General features: G+C 35.0%; 1 protein-coding gene across 1 annotated transcript in view; it reads right to left on the minus strand.

Moving 5' to 3' along the window:
• Nucleotides 1-461: 461 nt before the first annotated feature.
• Dsg1 (desmoglein 1) overlaps nucleotides 462-17,060 on the minus strand; it is a 32,342-nt gene continuing 15,743 nt past the window's right edge. The window contains exons 7-16 of the mRNA XM_026400753.2: nucleotides 16,322-16,456; nucleotides 15,850-16,035; nucleotides 13,206-13,465; nucleotides 11,418-11,557; nucleotides 9,502-9,567; nucleotides 9,184-9,426; nucleotides 6,580-6,713; nucleotides 6,211-6,283; nucleotides 4,077-4,285; nucleotides 462-1,553 (exon numbers count right to left, since the gene is read on the minus strand). Of these exons, the coding sequence (XP_026256538.2) occupies nucleotides 462-1,553; nucleotides 4,077-4,285; nucleotides 6,211-6,283; nucleotides 6,580-6,713; nucleotides 9,184-9,426; nucleotides 9,502-9,567; nucleotides 11,418-11,557; nucleotides 13,206-13,465; nucleotides 15,850-16,035; nucleotides 16,322-16,456 (2,538 nt within the window). The remainder of the gene's footprint in view (nucleotides 1,554-4,076; nucleotides 4,286-6,210; nucleotides 6,284-6,579; nucleotides 6,714-9,183; nucleotides 9,427-9,501; nucleotides 9,568-11,417; nucleotides 11,558-13,205; nucleotides 13,466-15,849; nucleotides 16,036-16,321; nucleotides 16,457-17,060) is intronic.

A 17,060-nucleotide genomic window follows, 5' to 3' on the forward strand; every position in this document is an offset into this window, starting at 1 on the left:
TAAACATACCACATCTTTATACTTTTGAAAGTTGCCTGAGCTACTTGGCAAATCATAACAGAGCAAGGAGAATTGTGCCAATTGCCATCTTAAGGCCAGTGCTTTTACATGATCACATTTTATTTCTTAACATATTGGAGATGTACTACAGGCCTCATAGATGCAAAAAAGGCCCTACAGGCCATGAATCCAAAAAAAAAAAAAAAAAAAAAGACCATTCCTTAATTTAGTTCACGATCACAATTTCATTAGTACTAATATAAGAAAAATGTTGATGAATGCTAAGGAAGGCTCTCCCCCACAGCAATGTTTTCATTTATTTTTCTCATCGTGGTTCCTCAGCTTGTTCCACAATTATCTTAGCACCTAGTTGTGCATCATAAATTGCATTGTTAGATATTTGGGTGCTGGGAATTGAACCTATATCACAATTACTGTGCATAGGTACACTGGGATCCTGATTACTTGGTATATTGTACTGTACTGTACTTTGTGATTCGACTTCGAGATGTGCTAGGGGAGGCAGATCCAAGGGTCTGGCTAAAGTGATGGTCAGAGGAACTCCTCACATGACCAATAGTGGCTGTCCCCCCCATACTGCTACTCAAGCCCCCACCTCCACCCAGGTTGCTCAGCCCAATGCCACTACCACTGACTCCAGCTCCACTCAGGCCCATGCTACCGGCACCCATGCTGGTGCTAACTAGGCCACTGCTACCTAGGCCCCCACCTCCACTTATCCCAGCTGTGCCACTAATTCCACTTATGCCAGCACCAGAAACAACCCTCTCTGTCACAATCACATTGTGGGCATTTGATAAGTCAGGATGCATACTCAGACTGCCCATCATGCCAGAAGTTGGTTGGATTACTCTTTCTGTCACTACCACATTTGAAGACTCTCTAGGATTAGAGATGGTCAGAGAGGTGGGTAGACTTGAACCTGGTGCTATGACCCTTTCTGTCACTATCACATTCGAGCCATCTCTCAAGTCGGGCATATCCAGCATTCCATGCAAATCAGCGCCAGAGATTGGGCCCACCACCCTCTCTGTCACCACCACGTTTGATGCATGCCGGTTATCATGAAGATGGACAGAGGGCTTCAGAGTGCCAGAGGTGGTATAAGACTCTGTCATAGTGACATTACCATAGCCCAGAGGATCAGGAATAGGCATAGGATGCTGTACACCAGGTCCTGAGGGATAGGTGCTCTCAGAAATTACGGTAGTAGTGCCAAAGTGCGGGGAGACTGGTGGGTGTCCACCCACCATGGGGTCTGTTGTCTGCTGAGGGCAAGGTGGTTCAGTGCTCTGAGGTTGCCAAGAAGGTTCAGGGTCTGGATAAGAGTCAATTTCTCTTCCCAGGCTGATATCTGCCAATTTCTTAAATTTAGGTCCCAGAGTATCCAAGAAGCTTTCATCCAGGTCTTCTCCAATGAAACTGCAACAGCCCACAGAGCCGGCAGGAGAACCTACTCCTTCAATGTCATATATGAGCAAGCAGTCATTGGACGGGCGTCCTTCATCTTCATCTGCATAAGCATATGCCTTCTGAAAAGAGAAAATGAAATTATGAATACATATTGTCGTTACCATTGTTGTTTCTTCCAGGGCATTTCCAAAGAGGCCTATGCAGAGCAAAGTTCTAATATCTACTGGAAATGATTTAAAAAGCATTATAATTTCTTGAAAGAATTTGTTAAGAAGATATTTTAACTATAATTCCGATAATATGTAAATTTTGAAATTTACTTTGGTAGACTTGTTTCAAAAATAGTACACTTTGGACACAGAATCCCATACAAAAAAGTCCCATGAACAATTTTATAACCAGGTTAGAAGGAGGCATATGAAAATGCTGTATACGTCAGGTGCGGTGATGCACACCTGAAATCCCGGGGGCTGGGGAGACTGAGGCAGGAGGATCGTGAGTTCAAAGCCAGCCCCAGGAACTTAGTGAGGCCCTGTCTCAAAATAAAAAATAAAAGAAAGGACAGAGGATGTGGCTCAGTGGTTAAGCACCCCTGGGTTCAGTCCTTGGTACCCAACAAACAAACAAAAAAATTGCTACACACAAAAAAAGTTAGAAGGAGGTATGCAAAATGTGTTTGTATATAAATAAATATATATATTTTTTTTCCTAAAAAAGGCAGTTCATAGTTTATGGGTTCATTGAGCATTGCATTTTCTTTCCTTCAAGCAGAATGAATGTGATGGATCTGGGAAGGTTTATTTTAATGTGTCCTTTTTATTTACTTACTTTTTAAATTTTAATTTTATATTTGTTACCAGGGATTAAACCCAAGGGTGCTTAACCACTAAGTCACATCCCCAGCTCCCCCTTTTTATTTTATTTTTTATTTAAGATAGGTCTAAGTTGCTCAGAGCCTTGCTAAGTTGTTGAGGCTGGCTTTGAATTTTCAATCCTCCTGCCTTAGCCTCCAGAGTCACTGGGATTATTGCTGTGTGCCCCTGTGCCTGGTTTAATGTGGCCTTTTTAGTGCAATAGGAAAGTTTGACTCTGGATCTGTGCCATTTTTATATTAAAAAATAAAGGTGATCCCAGACAAATTTTAAAGATTAATCTCTTTCAATTCAAGCTGAAAGCCCACAGATGTGTGTACTTTGATTTCATCTTTGCAGTTCATGGTACTGAATTGCAGGCTTTCAGGTTGACTATCAGAAATATCAGGTAGTCAACCAACTCATTGTGCTGGTTCCTTCAAAAATATTTATTCAGCCTTTGTTCTTTGGCAGACACTCTGTTAGGAACTTAGCTATGCAACAATGAACAAAAGCAGATATGATCTTCTCTCCTAGGGCTCATGTTTCAGTAGGACGAGACAGACAAGGCATGATCATAGGTGCCGGGGAGCATGGGTTCAGGTATGCAGAGTGATGGAGGTTGTCCGTCTATAGGAGAAGGAAGTCATCTCCTTCAAGTGGTGCTAATCAGAGATCACAATGAAGTCGATTGAGTGGACTGTGGGAGCTATAAGTGTGAAGGTTTCAAGGCACAATTCTACTTTTTTTGTGAAGATAATATTCATAGGTAGGGACCTGAATGGAAAGTATTCCCATATGTTTCAGGAGCTATTCCAATTATTATTAATTACTATTTAAAAGGCTTTTACTAATATTTATTTAAAAATATCAATCACTCTCTAAACCAGAGGGGAATTAATAAAAGCATTTTAGGTGAGAATGCAGAAGGACGGAACTGTATTTCTAGTCCAAATCAGAGACAGGAAGTTGCTGAAGGTTGAATAGCATGTAATGTGTAACCACAAGCAGTTGGGTCTCTGCCTGGGGATGGCAAGGTTAATTCTCCTTCTGCCAAACTTTTCCAGGGCCCACACTCTTTTCATTTCTTAGAATGTTCTGGAAATGTACTGTGGCTCTCTTAGTGAATGTTTACTATGTGCTTGGAACTGAACTGAGTGCTAGCCCTACAATGTAAAGAACATATGGATGAGACACTAAAAATGGTGGTGGACATATACATGAAGACATTTTGGCAATTGTAAGTTCTATAAAATGTAAAAAGTACGACAAAAATACAGATGAGGAAACACGGATCTTATTTTGGATGAGATAATTAACTGTAAAAATTTCAGAGAGGCAGTGACATTTGAACTGGATCTTCATGGATGGGTGCAAGTTTTTGTGAGAGAGGAAGGGATGAAAGCATTGCAGGAGGGTCACACAGAAGCAAAACCTTAGAGAACAGTCCACTGTGCAGAAGGCAAAGGTACTCAGCAAGTGAGGCTGATGGGAAGGAAGGGTGATTGGAGATGTGGCGGGTGGGGGTGTCAGTTTGTGAATTGCCTTAATTGTCATGTTGAAGAATTTGGAATTTATGTTATAACAGAACACAAATGGGAGTCACTGGCTATTTTTAAAAGGGAGAGTACACATTCTCAGATGAGAGCTTTTGGGCTATTATTCAGCCACAATACAAATTGTTGGGCATGAAGATTAGAAGTTGGGAATCCAAGACTCTTCCCAAATTCCCTGATGGAAAAACTTAGAATATGGTGGATAGAGAGGAAGGTACGCAGCTACAGGCCTTACCTGACAAAAGTAATTTTCCATGAAATTCATATTCAAACCGCCTTCTCTACATTCCCTCATAGAATTTCTTCTTAATGTTCCAGAATATTCTTGACATATCTCAGGTGCCGCTGATGTCTTAACTCCATCCATTAGTTCAAATCCTGTTGTTCTTTCTCCTCCTCCCAGATCCTGCATTTCTCTGCCACAATACTCATTTGTATAAACTCCTAAAAATGTTGATCACATTAAATTTACTTTCTCTAGTATAATATAAACTAAAAACTACTAGGATGTAAGATTTCTTCATCCAGGCATGCACTCATGAGCAAAGAAATAAAATGAAGATGACATATAAAGAAAGGAGAGGTAATTATGATCTTGAGGTCAAAAAATAATGATCAATTTGTTAATTTGGTAATTACCTATCCAGAGACTACTGTAGGATGTGTTAGAAGTGGGGACTGCAGAAAAGTCACAAAAACCTATGCCCTCAAGAGTTTGATTTCCAATTGAGAGACTGGGATAAATAACTCAAATTTTGAAGGTTAAAAAAACAATATAAGCATACCTCCGATGTATTATCGGAAGCTCAGGGCATCCAGAAAAAGGCAAAAACAAAAACACAAAAAACAACAACAAAAGTAACTCCACTAGCTTTCGGAGAAGAGGCCACCGTTCTTCGATCTGCTCTTGGACGTGAAGGTTGAGTAGAAACTTGTTACAATATTTGAGGTAGGTGGGAAAAAAACAATGGCATGGACTATGGAAATGCCACAGAGAGAATGTCCATAAGAGTATAGGAATTCCCATGACCTTAATATTTGAAAGATCTCGAATTTGTGGGAAGTGTAATTTTCATACTTCAATTAACCTAGTGTCTTCCATGATGATTTGTTTAAGATCTGTGCAAAGGTTTATAGACTTTGTGAAAGCATAAATGCATCAGTAAACAATGTTGGATATGATAACTGATTGGACACCAAGGGAAAAGGAGATGTGAGTTAACAAGAGTTTTTCTTTAGGTTGGGAAGATATTGGTTTTGTTCACCAAAATGGATATGTGAGGAGGAGAAATAGGTTCAAAGACTAGTTATTGACTTCTTTGAATAATGTGCAAGTTATAAACAAGTTATAAACACTTTAGTGCCTATTACATTTTAGAGTGTCCAAAGTGGAAAAGTAATCATTAGTAATAATTAGTTTGAAAAATAACAATCAATAGCATTTACCTTGGAAAAGGAAACATGGTACAACTATTTTCACAAGTTATGAGAAGTTATTTTAATTGTTCCTCTTATTACAGTGGTAGTTATTAAGTATTTTAATTGTTCCTCTTATTACAGTGGTAGTTATCCACTTACTGTGAGATTCTAACTGTTCCCTGGTTTTTGCCTGTGAAGTGGGTCTGGACTCCTATTTTAAGTCCAGTTGTATTTATACAGTCTTGCCCCAATACAAGGGGAAATTCCACCACATGCACAAAATCTTAGCTGAAAGCTTTAAAAGATTTTGACAGTGTTGAGTCTTTCAATTTAAGCAAAGATTTTAGATCAACTCTGATATTGAGGCTAAGAATGAATCTAGTTTTTTTCTTTGTCATAATAAGCCTCTAAACTCAGAGCAACTTTGAGTCATTAAACAAATTATAGAAGGTTGTATTCTTAATACATGAGCACAGATCTACTTTAATCAAGTTGTATTTTAATTTTAGTATGTATATGTGTATATAGACACATGTACATATATGTGTATATATGTATATATATACACACTTAAAATATATTTTGATATACATTTTAATTGTATATATGACATTTTCTCTGTTAGATAAAAATCTTGACAAAATTGACTCATGGTTATGATTCAGTACTTCCATTTATAGATGTCCTAATTTTGTCATCTCCTATGCATTGAGGAGGAAAATCATCAGTCTCCTATGGATGATTGAGGAAAATTTCAAAAATATATCACATAAGAATAATAATTATAGCAGGTTTACCTTTACCATATAATTTACACATTAGTCATTTAAAAAGGAATCATGTAAATACTTTTAAAGACAAATAAGGTCATTAAAATATAGTAACATATACAGCCAGAGAGAACAGAGTTCCTTTTTAGTTATTTGAGCTGTTCAATTATTTTTTCTTACCTGAGTTGTCAATGCATTCTATCATATTTACATTAGTAGGTGGTATTGTTGGTACACAGACTGTGGTCATATCCTAAAAGACAGGAAGCAACATTTTCTCATTCTTATCATACATTTGTTTTATTCTCAAATTGTTGCAGATTTCCTAAAAAAATACTTTGTAGGAAACCTCTGAAATTCATTTAAAACATGATCCTCATATTGAAAAGCTTCTCTGGTTACTTCCATCTAATTTTGATGTACTTTCGATTCCCCTTCCTTTCCCCATCAGCTATTCCAGAACAAAGTATTACATAGACTGAGTGATTATACCATCTTGGCTCATGTATGAAGACTGAATTGAGTCCCTTTCTTCAGATTAGCACTTACCCGGGGTTCAGGCTGTGGTCCTTCTACTGCCCATGAATGAATTGCTCCATCAGAACATTCAGGAACAGGTTCAAAGCCAGCTCCACCACCAGGGGCTCCTCCACATTCACAACAGATCAACAAAAATGGGACCACTGACAGTGGAAAGAGAGGAATACTGGGGTTAGTAGTGGGCCCTATTAAAAGAAAACAATCTGCTTTTTTATAGTTAAACTTGAATTTCTAATAAAACTTCTGTTGATTTTTAAATTATTATGGAAACTTTGGGAAACAAACTAATGGTCAGGTATCAAAGTAAATGTGAGCGTCAATAGACTACAATCAATATTAAAATTGTAAATAGTATAGCATGATTAAAACAGATGACCATTTTCCCTGTCACAGTATGGGAGAGAAGAAGCTGGAGGTACCAGGCAATATGCTTGGTTCTTCTGTTTTCTCTTTCATGCCTTTAGTTATTTTTCTATTTTTAGATATGCCTGCCTTTCTGTATTTCAATAACAAAATCTTCCTTGTGCACCCAGAGATTTTTCTCATTAGGCTATTATTTCCCCCTACACAGATATCTTTTCTTTGAATTACTTTTACACAAAGAGAGACTATCACACTGTTTAACAGTGTCATTTCCTGTTAATCAATTGGAGTTTTCTCTTTCATCTATTTATCATATTTTCATATAATAAAATATTTTCAAGTATTTTTGAATAAATGGGTAGATGAAAGAAAGGATATGTAAGTAAAAAAAAATTGAGGAAAGAAGGAAGGATAAAATAAGGAAGCAAGTTAGCAAAGAAGAAAGATAGAACTGAAATAAGAGAAAAAAAGTAGAGAGTAAACTAAGAAGAAGGGGAAAAAAAATCCTGTGTGCTTTGCTGTTTTAAAAATATAGTAGGATGGGAGAAAACTTTAAATCTAGAGGTATTGAATCAAAGGCCCATTTCTAATTTAAAAGCCTTAATTAACTACGGAAAGTTAATCAGCAATATAAAAACAAACTTATTTATTTATTTACACAGTTGTGATAATCACACTTGGGTAATCAAGTTACACTTATAAAGTAATATACTTTAAAGTTTTATAATATTGATGGGTAATCATTATGGCCAAAATTTAGAGGCTGGTATTTTCTCATATGCATTTTATGTTATGTTCTGCAAGTTTGCTAGCATTTTTACATTTTTCTTGCCTTGATTCATTTTGATGACATTTCATCCTTTTTAAAAACTTGTTCCCTCTTTCAGAGAACTGTTCCTGGTTACTACTTCAATACATTATGAGCCAATAAAAATGAACTCTTATTACTTACTATAGAAATTTCATTTTTTGGAGTATATTTTAGATACCCAGTTTTAAGTTGTGTTATTAGCATGTCCAAACTCTCTGTGGTTTAGACAAATTAGTGTTGATTACAATGTTCAAAGGGCACTGTTATTTAAAGTCAGAGTAAACTTGGTTTACAAAAAAGTTTGGTAAAAAAAATGTATATTTATGACTGTTCATGTGTAAAGGCAAAGGAAGGTAGAAAACGTATTTCATATGTAAGTGCTCAGAATTCACATTTTGTGTGTGTTTTAATTAAATATGTGAAGTATCTTCTGACGTGAAGATTTTTATGATTCCATACTTGAAATGGGAAATGTTTGCATTAACTTAATCATACTTCACAGTTTTCAACTTATTTATTTTAGCAGTTCCCCTCATTCTCAGACACTTTAGCACATGGCCCATCTCTCCCCTACTTTCTACCATCATCCAAGGCAGTGCTAAAAGCCACTGGAGAATCCACTGGATTGTACCTTGTGACTAGATTCTTGACTAGACCTCTAGGACCACAGGATGTGCTGAGTGCCTTGTGTGGTTCTTCTTTTCTGCTATCACAGCAATGTTGTGAAGTAAGTATCATTATTTCGCACATGAAAAAGGCAAGGTTTGGAAAGATTTGGCAACCTTTGAAAGATTCAGACAAGGAACCAGAATTCAGCCCTAGATCTATTTGAGTCTCCATTTTATTCAACTATGCAGCCTCGGCATTGCATGAAATCCTTTCAAGATATTGCTCCTGCCTTTCTTTCTAGTTTCAACCCTGACCATGCTTCAGGAACACCCTTTATTTCTTCCACACGGGAGTCCTTTATTTCAGTACCTGGTTTTCTCATTCTTTGGGGTTTTTACACATGGAATTTGCCCCCTCTTTGTATCTTGTTCCTTTTCTCTTGTCCCTAAAGCGAACTCGTACTCATTTGTTAAAACTCAACTCAGAGTTTACTTATTTTAATGTAGCCTTTTCTGATTGCTTCAATAAATTATTTCTGATTGTCTTCACCCAAATAGATCCATTTGAACTTGCTTGTTGTGGCATTTTCCCATCACATTGAGATTGACAACAAACAAATCTTTGCCTTCTACTGCACTATAAGGGGCCAAGAAGTTTGATTTTTTTTTTCATTTTGTAAACTCAGTACCAAGCATAGACATTTCTTGGGTAATTGCACAAAATCATAATTTGTAAAATATATTTCACCAAAGAATTAGAAAACTCTTTCTACCACCCACCATTTTTTTAAAGGGGGGGGCACATATAAATAGAATCGTGGAAGTACTTACATCCCAGGACTAAGAATCCCATGATGAGTAGTCCAATACCCGCAGGACCAAAATGTACATTATCTGAGGGAATTCCTCGACCACCTGAATTCTCATTAGGCAAATACTCAGTCGGTTCTCCATTGTCATTTCCTTGTGTGTTGGGAGTACCGGAATCAGTGGAACCATTCTCATTTGTGTTGGTACTGGTGTCTTCTCTTCCTTGGTTGTTATCGGTACCGGTACTGGTTTCAGTATTGGAACCTGTATCGCCGCTGGTGCTGGTACCACTGTCACCACCACTGCTACTTCCACCGCTGGTACCACCACCTTCATTACTAGTTTCCCAGCCAGAACCTTGAAGGTCAATAATGACTGTGCCAGTGCAAGTTCTCTGAAGAGAATCTATAGTGATGTTCAAAATAGAAGAAATATTTTATACATTGAGTGTAATAATGTTTGGATAAAGGTAGAACTATTTTTGTGCCAATACCTCTTTCAATGTCTTTATTGGCATAAATTTAGTAAGTCATCCCTTGTCTGTGACTCAGTTTTTATATACAAATATTTTTATATTATTATAATTAACCTTATTACTATTACTCTTAATCCTATTCTTGGATTATTCCTTTTTTGGGGGATTATTTCTTGAAATAATAAATAGTTGGGTACTACATAAAATTTTGAAAAGTATAGAATTAGAGAAAGAAGTAAAATAAAATAAAAACCCATAGTAGTAGTTCCAAAGGCCCCCCCCCATGTTGATTTGTTCTGATGACATTTTGTCTTTAATTATGATGTCTGAACATTGCTTATTATTTATGTTATATTGATAAGATCATATAGCTCATTCCAGTTTATATTCTTTACTTTAAACTATAAGCATTCTTTCATGTCTTAATACACTTTTCACCAATATAGTTTCCAAAGGTTATATGATTTCCTATCAAGTGGACCGTGATTGACCTGCTTCGTTGCCTATTGACTTTGCCTTCAATACTTAATTATTAAAGTTAGTGCTGTACTTAGCATCCCTGTATATTCAACCTTTAACATTTAGAACTTCTGCTAAGATTACTGGAAGTAGAACTATTGGGTAAAAATATAGGAATAATCTGAGTTAAGTTTTTCTCCCATTGTTGCTTGGAGATATTTATTAAGCCTCATTATGCCCTGTAATTTGGACAATGTGGACAAGAACGTAAATGACATGAACACTGCTCTGATTTATACTGTATGTTAGATATAATAAACATTAAATTAACACCTATCTGTTAGCCATCAGCTAGATGCTTTTCATTTAATCGTGCCATTTAGTCCTCAAAATTATATATATGATTTAAAGAGGTTACTGCCCAAATCTGGCAGAAGGAAAAACTGAAGTTTAGAAGTTCTTGCAATTTTCCCAAGACTTAATTATGTCAAAGTTAGAACTTCTGACTCTAAGTCCAGTGTCTTCTTCACTAGACAACAAAAAGGCAAATGATACATGACATTAATAAAAGAAATGCAGGTACTTTTGTTAGTGCTATTGTATAAATGTGAGCTCAGCTGTTTAACTTTTCATGGATATAATCTCAGACCTTGGCACAATGGTTGACCTTGAGTTAAAACTCAATATGCGCTTTCTGAACAAAATGGAAGCAAATGTCTGAAAGGGTGTCAAAGAGAGATTTAAATCTCGTCAGTCTGATGTTAATGTCCATGCACTTTCACTCAACTGTGCTCATAGTATTGTTGTGCTTCTGCTATTATTTTTCATCATTATCATCACATCATTCTAATTCAAAATTGTTATTGTCCCATTTCATAGAAGATTGAGGTACGGATGGGCTGAATAACTTCTCTAAGATTCTAGGGTTAGTAAGAGATGGTACAGGATACCAATGCATCTCACCTCAGGGCTCATGCTTTTAGGCACTGTATCATACCGCCTCACAGCATTAAAGATTTGAGTCTGTAACACCCTACATAATAACTTTTGTTGAAAAAGTGTTTTTAAAAAATATATTAATGGGGTCTGGGGCTGTAGCTCAGTGGTAGAACACTTGCCTTTCACCTGTGAGGCATTGGGTTCAATCCTTAGCACCAATAATAAATAAACAAACAAACAAACAAACAAATAAAAGTACTGTGTCCATCTACAAGTAAAAAATATTTTTAAAAATATAAGAATGAAATGAAAATTTTAATGTCTGAGTATGTTCGCATATAGCTTTCTCTAGAAGAAAAATAATTTAAAATTGATTTCTTACCATCTATAGATAGAATTGTTCCTTGGTATTTTCCCCCCAGTCTGTCATATTGATCCTTGGTAACTCTGTTTCTTAAAGTGATGATGCCTGTTTTTGAGTCAACAACTAGCAGGTCAGAGGGATTATTTCCCATTACATATCTGTATTTGAAAGAAAATAATGTAAATCAATGTTAACTATCTTAACAAAAGACTGTTTAATCATAAAATGTATTTCTTTAGTCATAGTAATAAGTCCTAAGTATAGATTGCAATGAGCTGAGATTTTTTTTCACAGTACCAGCTATATGGGACCATTCAAATGGAGGCCAAGATTTAATTTAAGGGAAAAAAAACCAATTAAGTAAGCATTTCTGATGAATGTCTTTTTATGCTTATATGCTTCAGTATCATCTCCCTTAGGTGACAGCAAGACTATCCAGGAAGACCTAGATCCTGGGCTGCTCTAAGTCTATATTATTCTCTTATCAAAAAAAAAAAAAAAGTTCCTTAGCCTTCCTCAGCGTGGCCAGCACTCCCTCTCAATTTCCAGTCCTCCCCACTAAATTCACAATGACTTTGTGAGACTGCTTTTGAATTCCAAACTTCGTCCTTGCCTGTGCATCCATCTTATTCTCCTTCTCTCTCATCTTTGACCTCAGTGTTCTCCTCATTGACATACTTGTGAAACAAACACGGGTCATATAACTCCCTGTCTCAGGCATTGTGCTAAGCTTTAAGGACAGAACCTTCAGAAAAGGGGAAGATGTGTCAGTGGATTTACTCCTGAGGGGTATGAGAAAGGTGATCAGCAATGGTGGTCCAGAGTGATGAGGTCAAGGACACAAGTGCTCACATGTGTGAGGAGAACACGGGAAAGAACTCTTAATACTCCTTAATAAGGTCTTTTCTCCACTCTTCCTGATCATAGTCACATGTGCAAATATATGCACAGTTTTTTTTTGTGTGTGTGTGATTAAGTAGAAGAGTTATACATACAGAGTTCTTAAACTATACTTTTTTTTCTTTTTTTCTTTCCTTATTTATTTATTTACTTTTTTGGTACTGGAGATTAAACCCAGGGGTGCTTTACCACTGAGACACATACCCCAGTTCTTTTGATTTTTTAAATTTTGAGACAGGGTCTCAAATTGCACTTGCTATCCTCTTGTGTCAGTCTCCTGAGTTGCTGGGATTACAGGCATGTACTACTACACCTGGCTTAAACTTTATATTTTCTTATATCAAATACTTTAAGCGACGATTCAGTAGTTAGCACTTTTTGTCATAGAGAGTTCTTAAAGTCTTTATAATATAGCACATTTTTCCTTAATATAACTAATGTTTTGTATCAAAGTTATTGACTAGCATTTAATGCTGGTAAAAGTGAAGAAAATAGTCAAAATGGGCTAACTAAATCTAATTTATTTCAAGCTGAGAAATTTTGTAATGTGAAAATCAGTTTCATAAAATCTTCCCAGGATCTAAGGTGAGATTGGGGTACTGTGGAAAACCAATGCCTGTGGTAATTAGCTAATTGATTAATGAGATATATAAACACAGGCATGTAAGAACTTTCCAGATATATTATTGCCACTTATCTTCACAGTTTCACATAGTACATTTTGCACAAATTTTTATATTTTCTTAAATATCCCAAGTAACAAATCAGCAGTTAGTACTTTTTGCATTTGAATGACGGTTTAAAAATAATGAAAATATTTTAATTCAGATACTTAAAAAATTAAGAATAACATATGTACTTATGTTCAATATTTGGTAAAAATTAGTTGGAAAATGTCATTCTTACCTAACAGTTGTTGAAGCTGAACCTGTGTCCAAGTCAGTAGCTATGAACTCTCCTACTTTATGATTTGCTCCCATATTACTTGTAACTGCAAATGTCTTTGAACCAGGGCGGAACACTGAGCCTTCCACTACATTTTCCACAACCACAGAGATTGCAGTTGCTGTGAGTTTATATTGAGACATAATTGAATGATGAAATTCAGCTTTATTTCTAACTCCAATGCTAAGTTGCAGATTCTTTATTTCTTCGTAATCTAAGGGCTAGAAAATACAGAGTGAAATAGTTTTACCATAAGAAAACATTTCAGGGCTGGAAATACAGAGTAAAATTGTTTTATTATAATAAAAAATGCCCTTTTTATTAAAAATGTCAGAGAAAGAGAAGTCCTTTGAGAATAATAAAAGTGATTTCTTTCCATCATTAAATACAAATGCATGCAAAACCAAATCTATTCTTACTTTCTTTGTCTTTAATTCAATGTAAAAAATACATGCAAACATAGTAAGAAGAAGTCTAGTTGTCCTACATTCATTGTTGAAAAACTTGCCAATGTATGGCATGAACTATGCCCATTCAATAAATTAAAAACTTAAAATAATACAGATGGTCAAAATCATGTATCTTATAGTGCAAAGATAATTTATGTCAGCTTCCATCATTTTATGTTTTTATTCATAACAAAGTATGGGTCAACTATATTGGAGATTTGATCATTACACAAGTTTCAACCATAAAGAATTATTTAGAAGAAATTTTACTTCTGTAAATGTGATATTTTGAGTATGTCGGGTACTGGACTATAATATTGATATTTATTATATGATAAAATTCCTATTTTTCTCCAACATATTCTAAAAAAATTAATTTTGTATTATAAAATAATCAAGTAGTGAATTTCATTATGAAAAGTGCTGTCAAAATCCACAGCTCATAAAATCTACAAAACAACTAAGTCATTATGTCCCTATGTACCAAATAAAAAGATATTTTTCAGAATTTTTGCATGAGAGTAATTTAGATAAAAACAGAGATTCACACACTGATCTCTCCTGTTTAGCTAAAATTTTGAATTTTGGTCTTAATTGCAATTTAAAGAGTAGCTATAATAGCATATATGTATGTGTACATTACATACATAATTATCTCAACATAATTATGACAAAAGATTTAGTATATATGATATTATGTTTGAGAAAACAATTATTATACTATATTCTGGATAGAGATATGAAAAAATATGATGAATAAATTTTTAAAGTAACATATTAGTTTAGGGTACAATAGATGAGGATCCAATTTCCCTAATATTGAATTGCTCATAGTATTATGGAAAGAATGTGAATTTCTTTTTATTTTTTATTTTTGGTACTGGAGCTTGAATCCAGGGGCACTTAACCACTGTGCCATATCCCAAGCACTTTTTATTTTTTATTTGAGACAGGGTCTTGCTGAGTTGCTTAGGACGGACCTCACTAAGTTACTGAGGCTGGCTTTGAACTTGTGATCCTTCTGTCTCAGCTTCCTGAACCCTGGGTTACAAGTGTATGGCACTGCGCCTGGCTAAGAATATGAATTTCATAGCTAGAAAAACATAGGTTTGAATGTTGGCTGTACCACTTACCAGCTATGAGAACTTGAGGAAGTTGCATAGTCTACCTGAGCCTTAATCTCTTTACCTGCAATATAGTCTAATATAACCTAATTTGCAAGGATGCTATGAGAGATAAAGCAAAGTTAGTGTATATTTCAGATATTAAATCTTATTACTCTTATAGCACAGGGTGAAACCTTCACTATCAGCTCCTTACAAGTCAAATACCTATTTTTTCTTGTATCTCAGAGAAAATTTTACTGCAGGTGAATGTGGTAGATCATTAATATGAGGGGTGGGGAAATAAGAGAACACTGGACCAAATATTTATATTTCTAATAGCCTTGGTCAGCAGCCACAGAAAGATGGGATTATGACAATTATTGTAATCCCAATAATTTAATTTTAATTTTATAAAAATGCATGAGAGGAATAAACAAATTTTAATTTACATGGTAAATATTCTTGGCATACAATAATTGACTTAGAAGGTTGAGCATGGGCACATTTTTTTTGAGCCTGATAAATCTGCGTTTAAAACATTCTGAAAAGATTAATATTAATTATTAATCATATGTTGTTGAAAGTGTAAAATAAGATTCTCCTTTAAACATGCTTTCAATTCATATTATCTTTTGGGAGTACTGTAATGATAAACATAATTTCAAGTTAAAGTTCAATGCCTGGTTTTCTGAAATATTATAAGCAGAAAGATTTCATATTTAAAAAATTTAAATCATTTATAATTTTAAAGCACAGTAATTCTTTTTTTTTAAAGAAAGAGGGAGAGAGAGGGAGAGAGAGAGAATTTTAATATTTATTTTTTTTTTTAGTATTTGGCGGACACAACATCTTTTGTTTGTATGTGGTGCTGAGGATCGAACCCGGGCCACACACATGCCAGGCGAGCGTGCTACCACTTGAGCCACATCCCCAGCCCCACAGTAATTCTTATTCTTTCACTAACTCAAGTGTGTAAAATGTTATTGTCATTTTAAACAATATTTTGAAAAAGATCAAGAAAACAAAATAAGTAGGATAATTGCACTATACCTTGACAACCTTTAGAATTCCTACATTGGTTCTTTCATTCATTTCTATTTCAAACCAATTTCCTTCATTTCCAGAGATAAAAAAAATTACTGCCATCCAGTTAGCTGTGTATTCTTCATCCAAATCAATTACTCTAATCTGGAGTAGGTCTGAATGTAGAGCATTTTCTTCAATATTTACAGAGTACTAAAACAAGAAGTGGGGAAAAAAAAACAAACACAAACTATGAAAGAAGAACTGTACTAGGCTTGTATTGATGTTTTAATATTATTTGTTATTTAAAAATTATATCTGTTATAATTTTATTTTTCATTGTTTAAATATATTTTTCCCTGTTGTATAAACAAACACAAAAAGTGTATCTACATTTCAATTATGTTATTACACATATATCTGTAAATATAATTGTGCAAAATTTAAAATATACTGATTTTAAATCATTAGATTAAAAACTGAAAGAACAAGTACTTACCGAAGACATCTCCATATATGGAATGTTATCGTTGACATCCAGGATTTTAATATTGCATTCACACTCTGCTGACATGCCGTCTGCCCCACCATCTCTGTCTGAGCCTCTCACAGCAAGAGAATACTGGCCATATTGCTAAAAGTTCACATTACAAACAATATCACACTTGACATAGAGTCTTTACTCTGTCTTATGTAAAGTTTTTCTAAAAGATTGACTCAGCATTTACAGAAGTCTATGATAGAGAGAGGGATAACACAGACTGTTGAAAAATCCACCAGTCTCACATGAGCCAATATGGAAGTGGCCACTTCTATTCTCAGCATTATTTAAAAGAAGAGACACTTTTTTAAAGATCTTGTGTCTTTTTAATCATAATAGGTCCAGAGATGGAAAAAGTTGATAAATGATGAAACAGACCAGAATGATCAAGAGGAGAAAGATCAGACCAATGTTTACCAAAGATTTAAGACACGAAAATTCCATACATCAGCCCTTGAATAGGTGAGAAAAATAAAGGGAGAGAAACAGTTTGTATTTTGGGGAGGTGAAAAGTTGTGGCACTGGAGTTACTGATGATGTATCTATTCTTGGTCCTATGCAGTGGTGTTTACATTTTAAAAGTTGGTAAAAGCTACAAAGTTTTTTTTTTATTATTAAAAATTTGGGTGTAACTTTAAGGCATTCATTGTTAAAGACATCTTGATATCTCTTCATGGCCAGGTTTCTTAATGTCTGA

The sequence above is a fragment of the Urocitellus parryii genome, chromosome 13, assembly GCF_045843805.1.
Source record: "Urocitellus parryii isolate mUroPar1 chromosome 13, mUroPar1.hap1, whole genome shotgun sequence".
Lineage (NCBI taxonomy): Eukaryota > Metazoa > Chordata > Mammalia > Rodentia > Sciuridae > Urocitellus > Urocitellus parryii.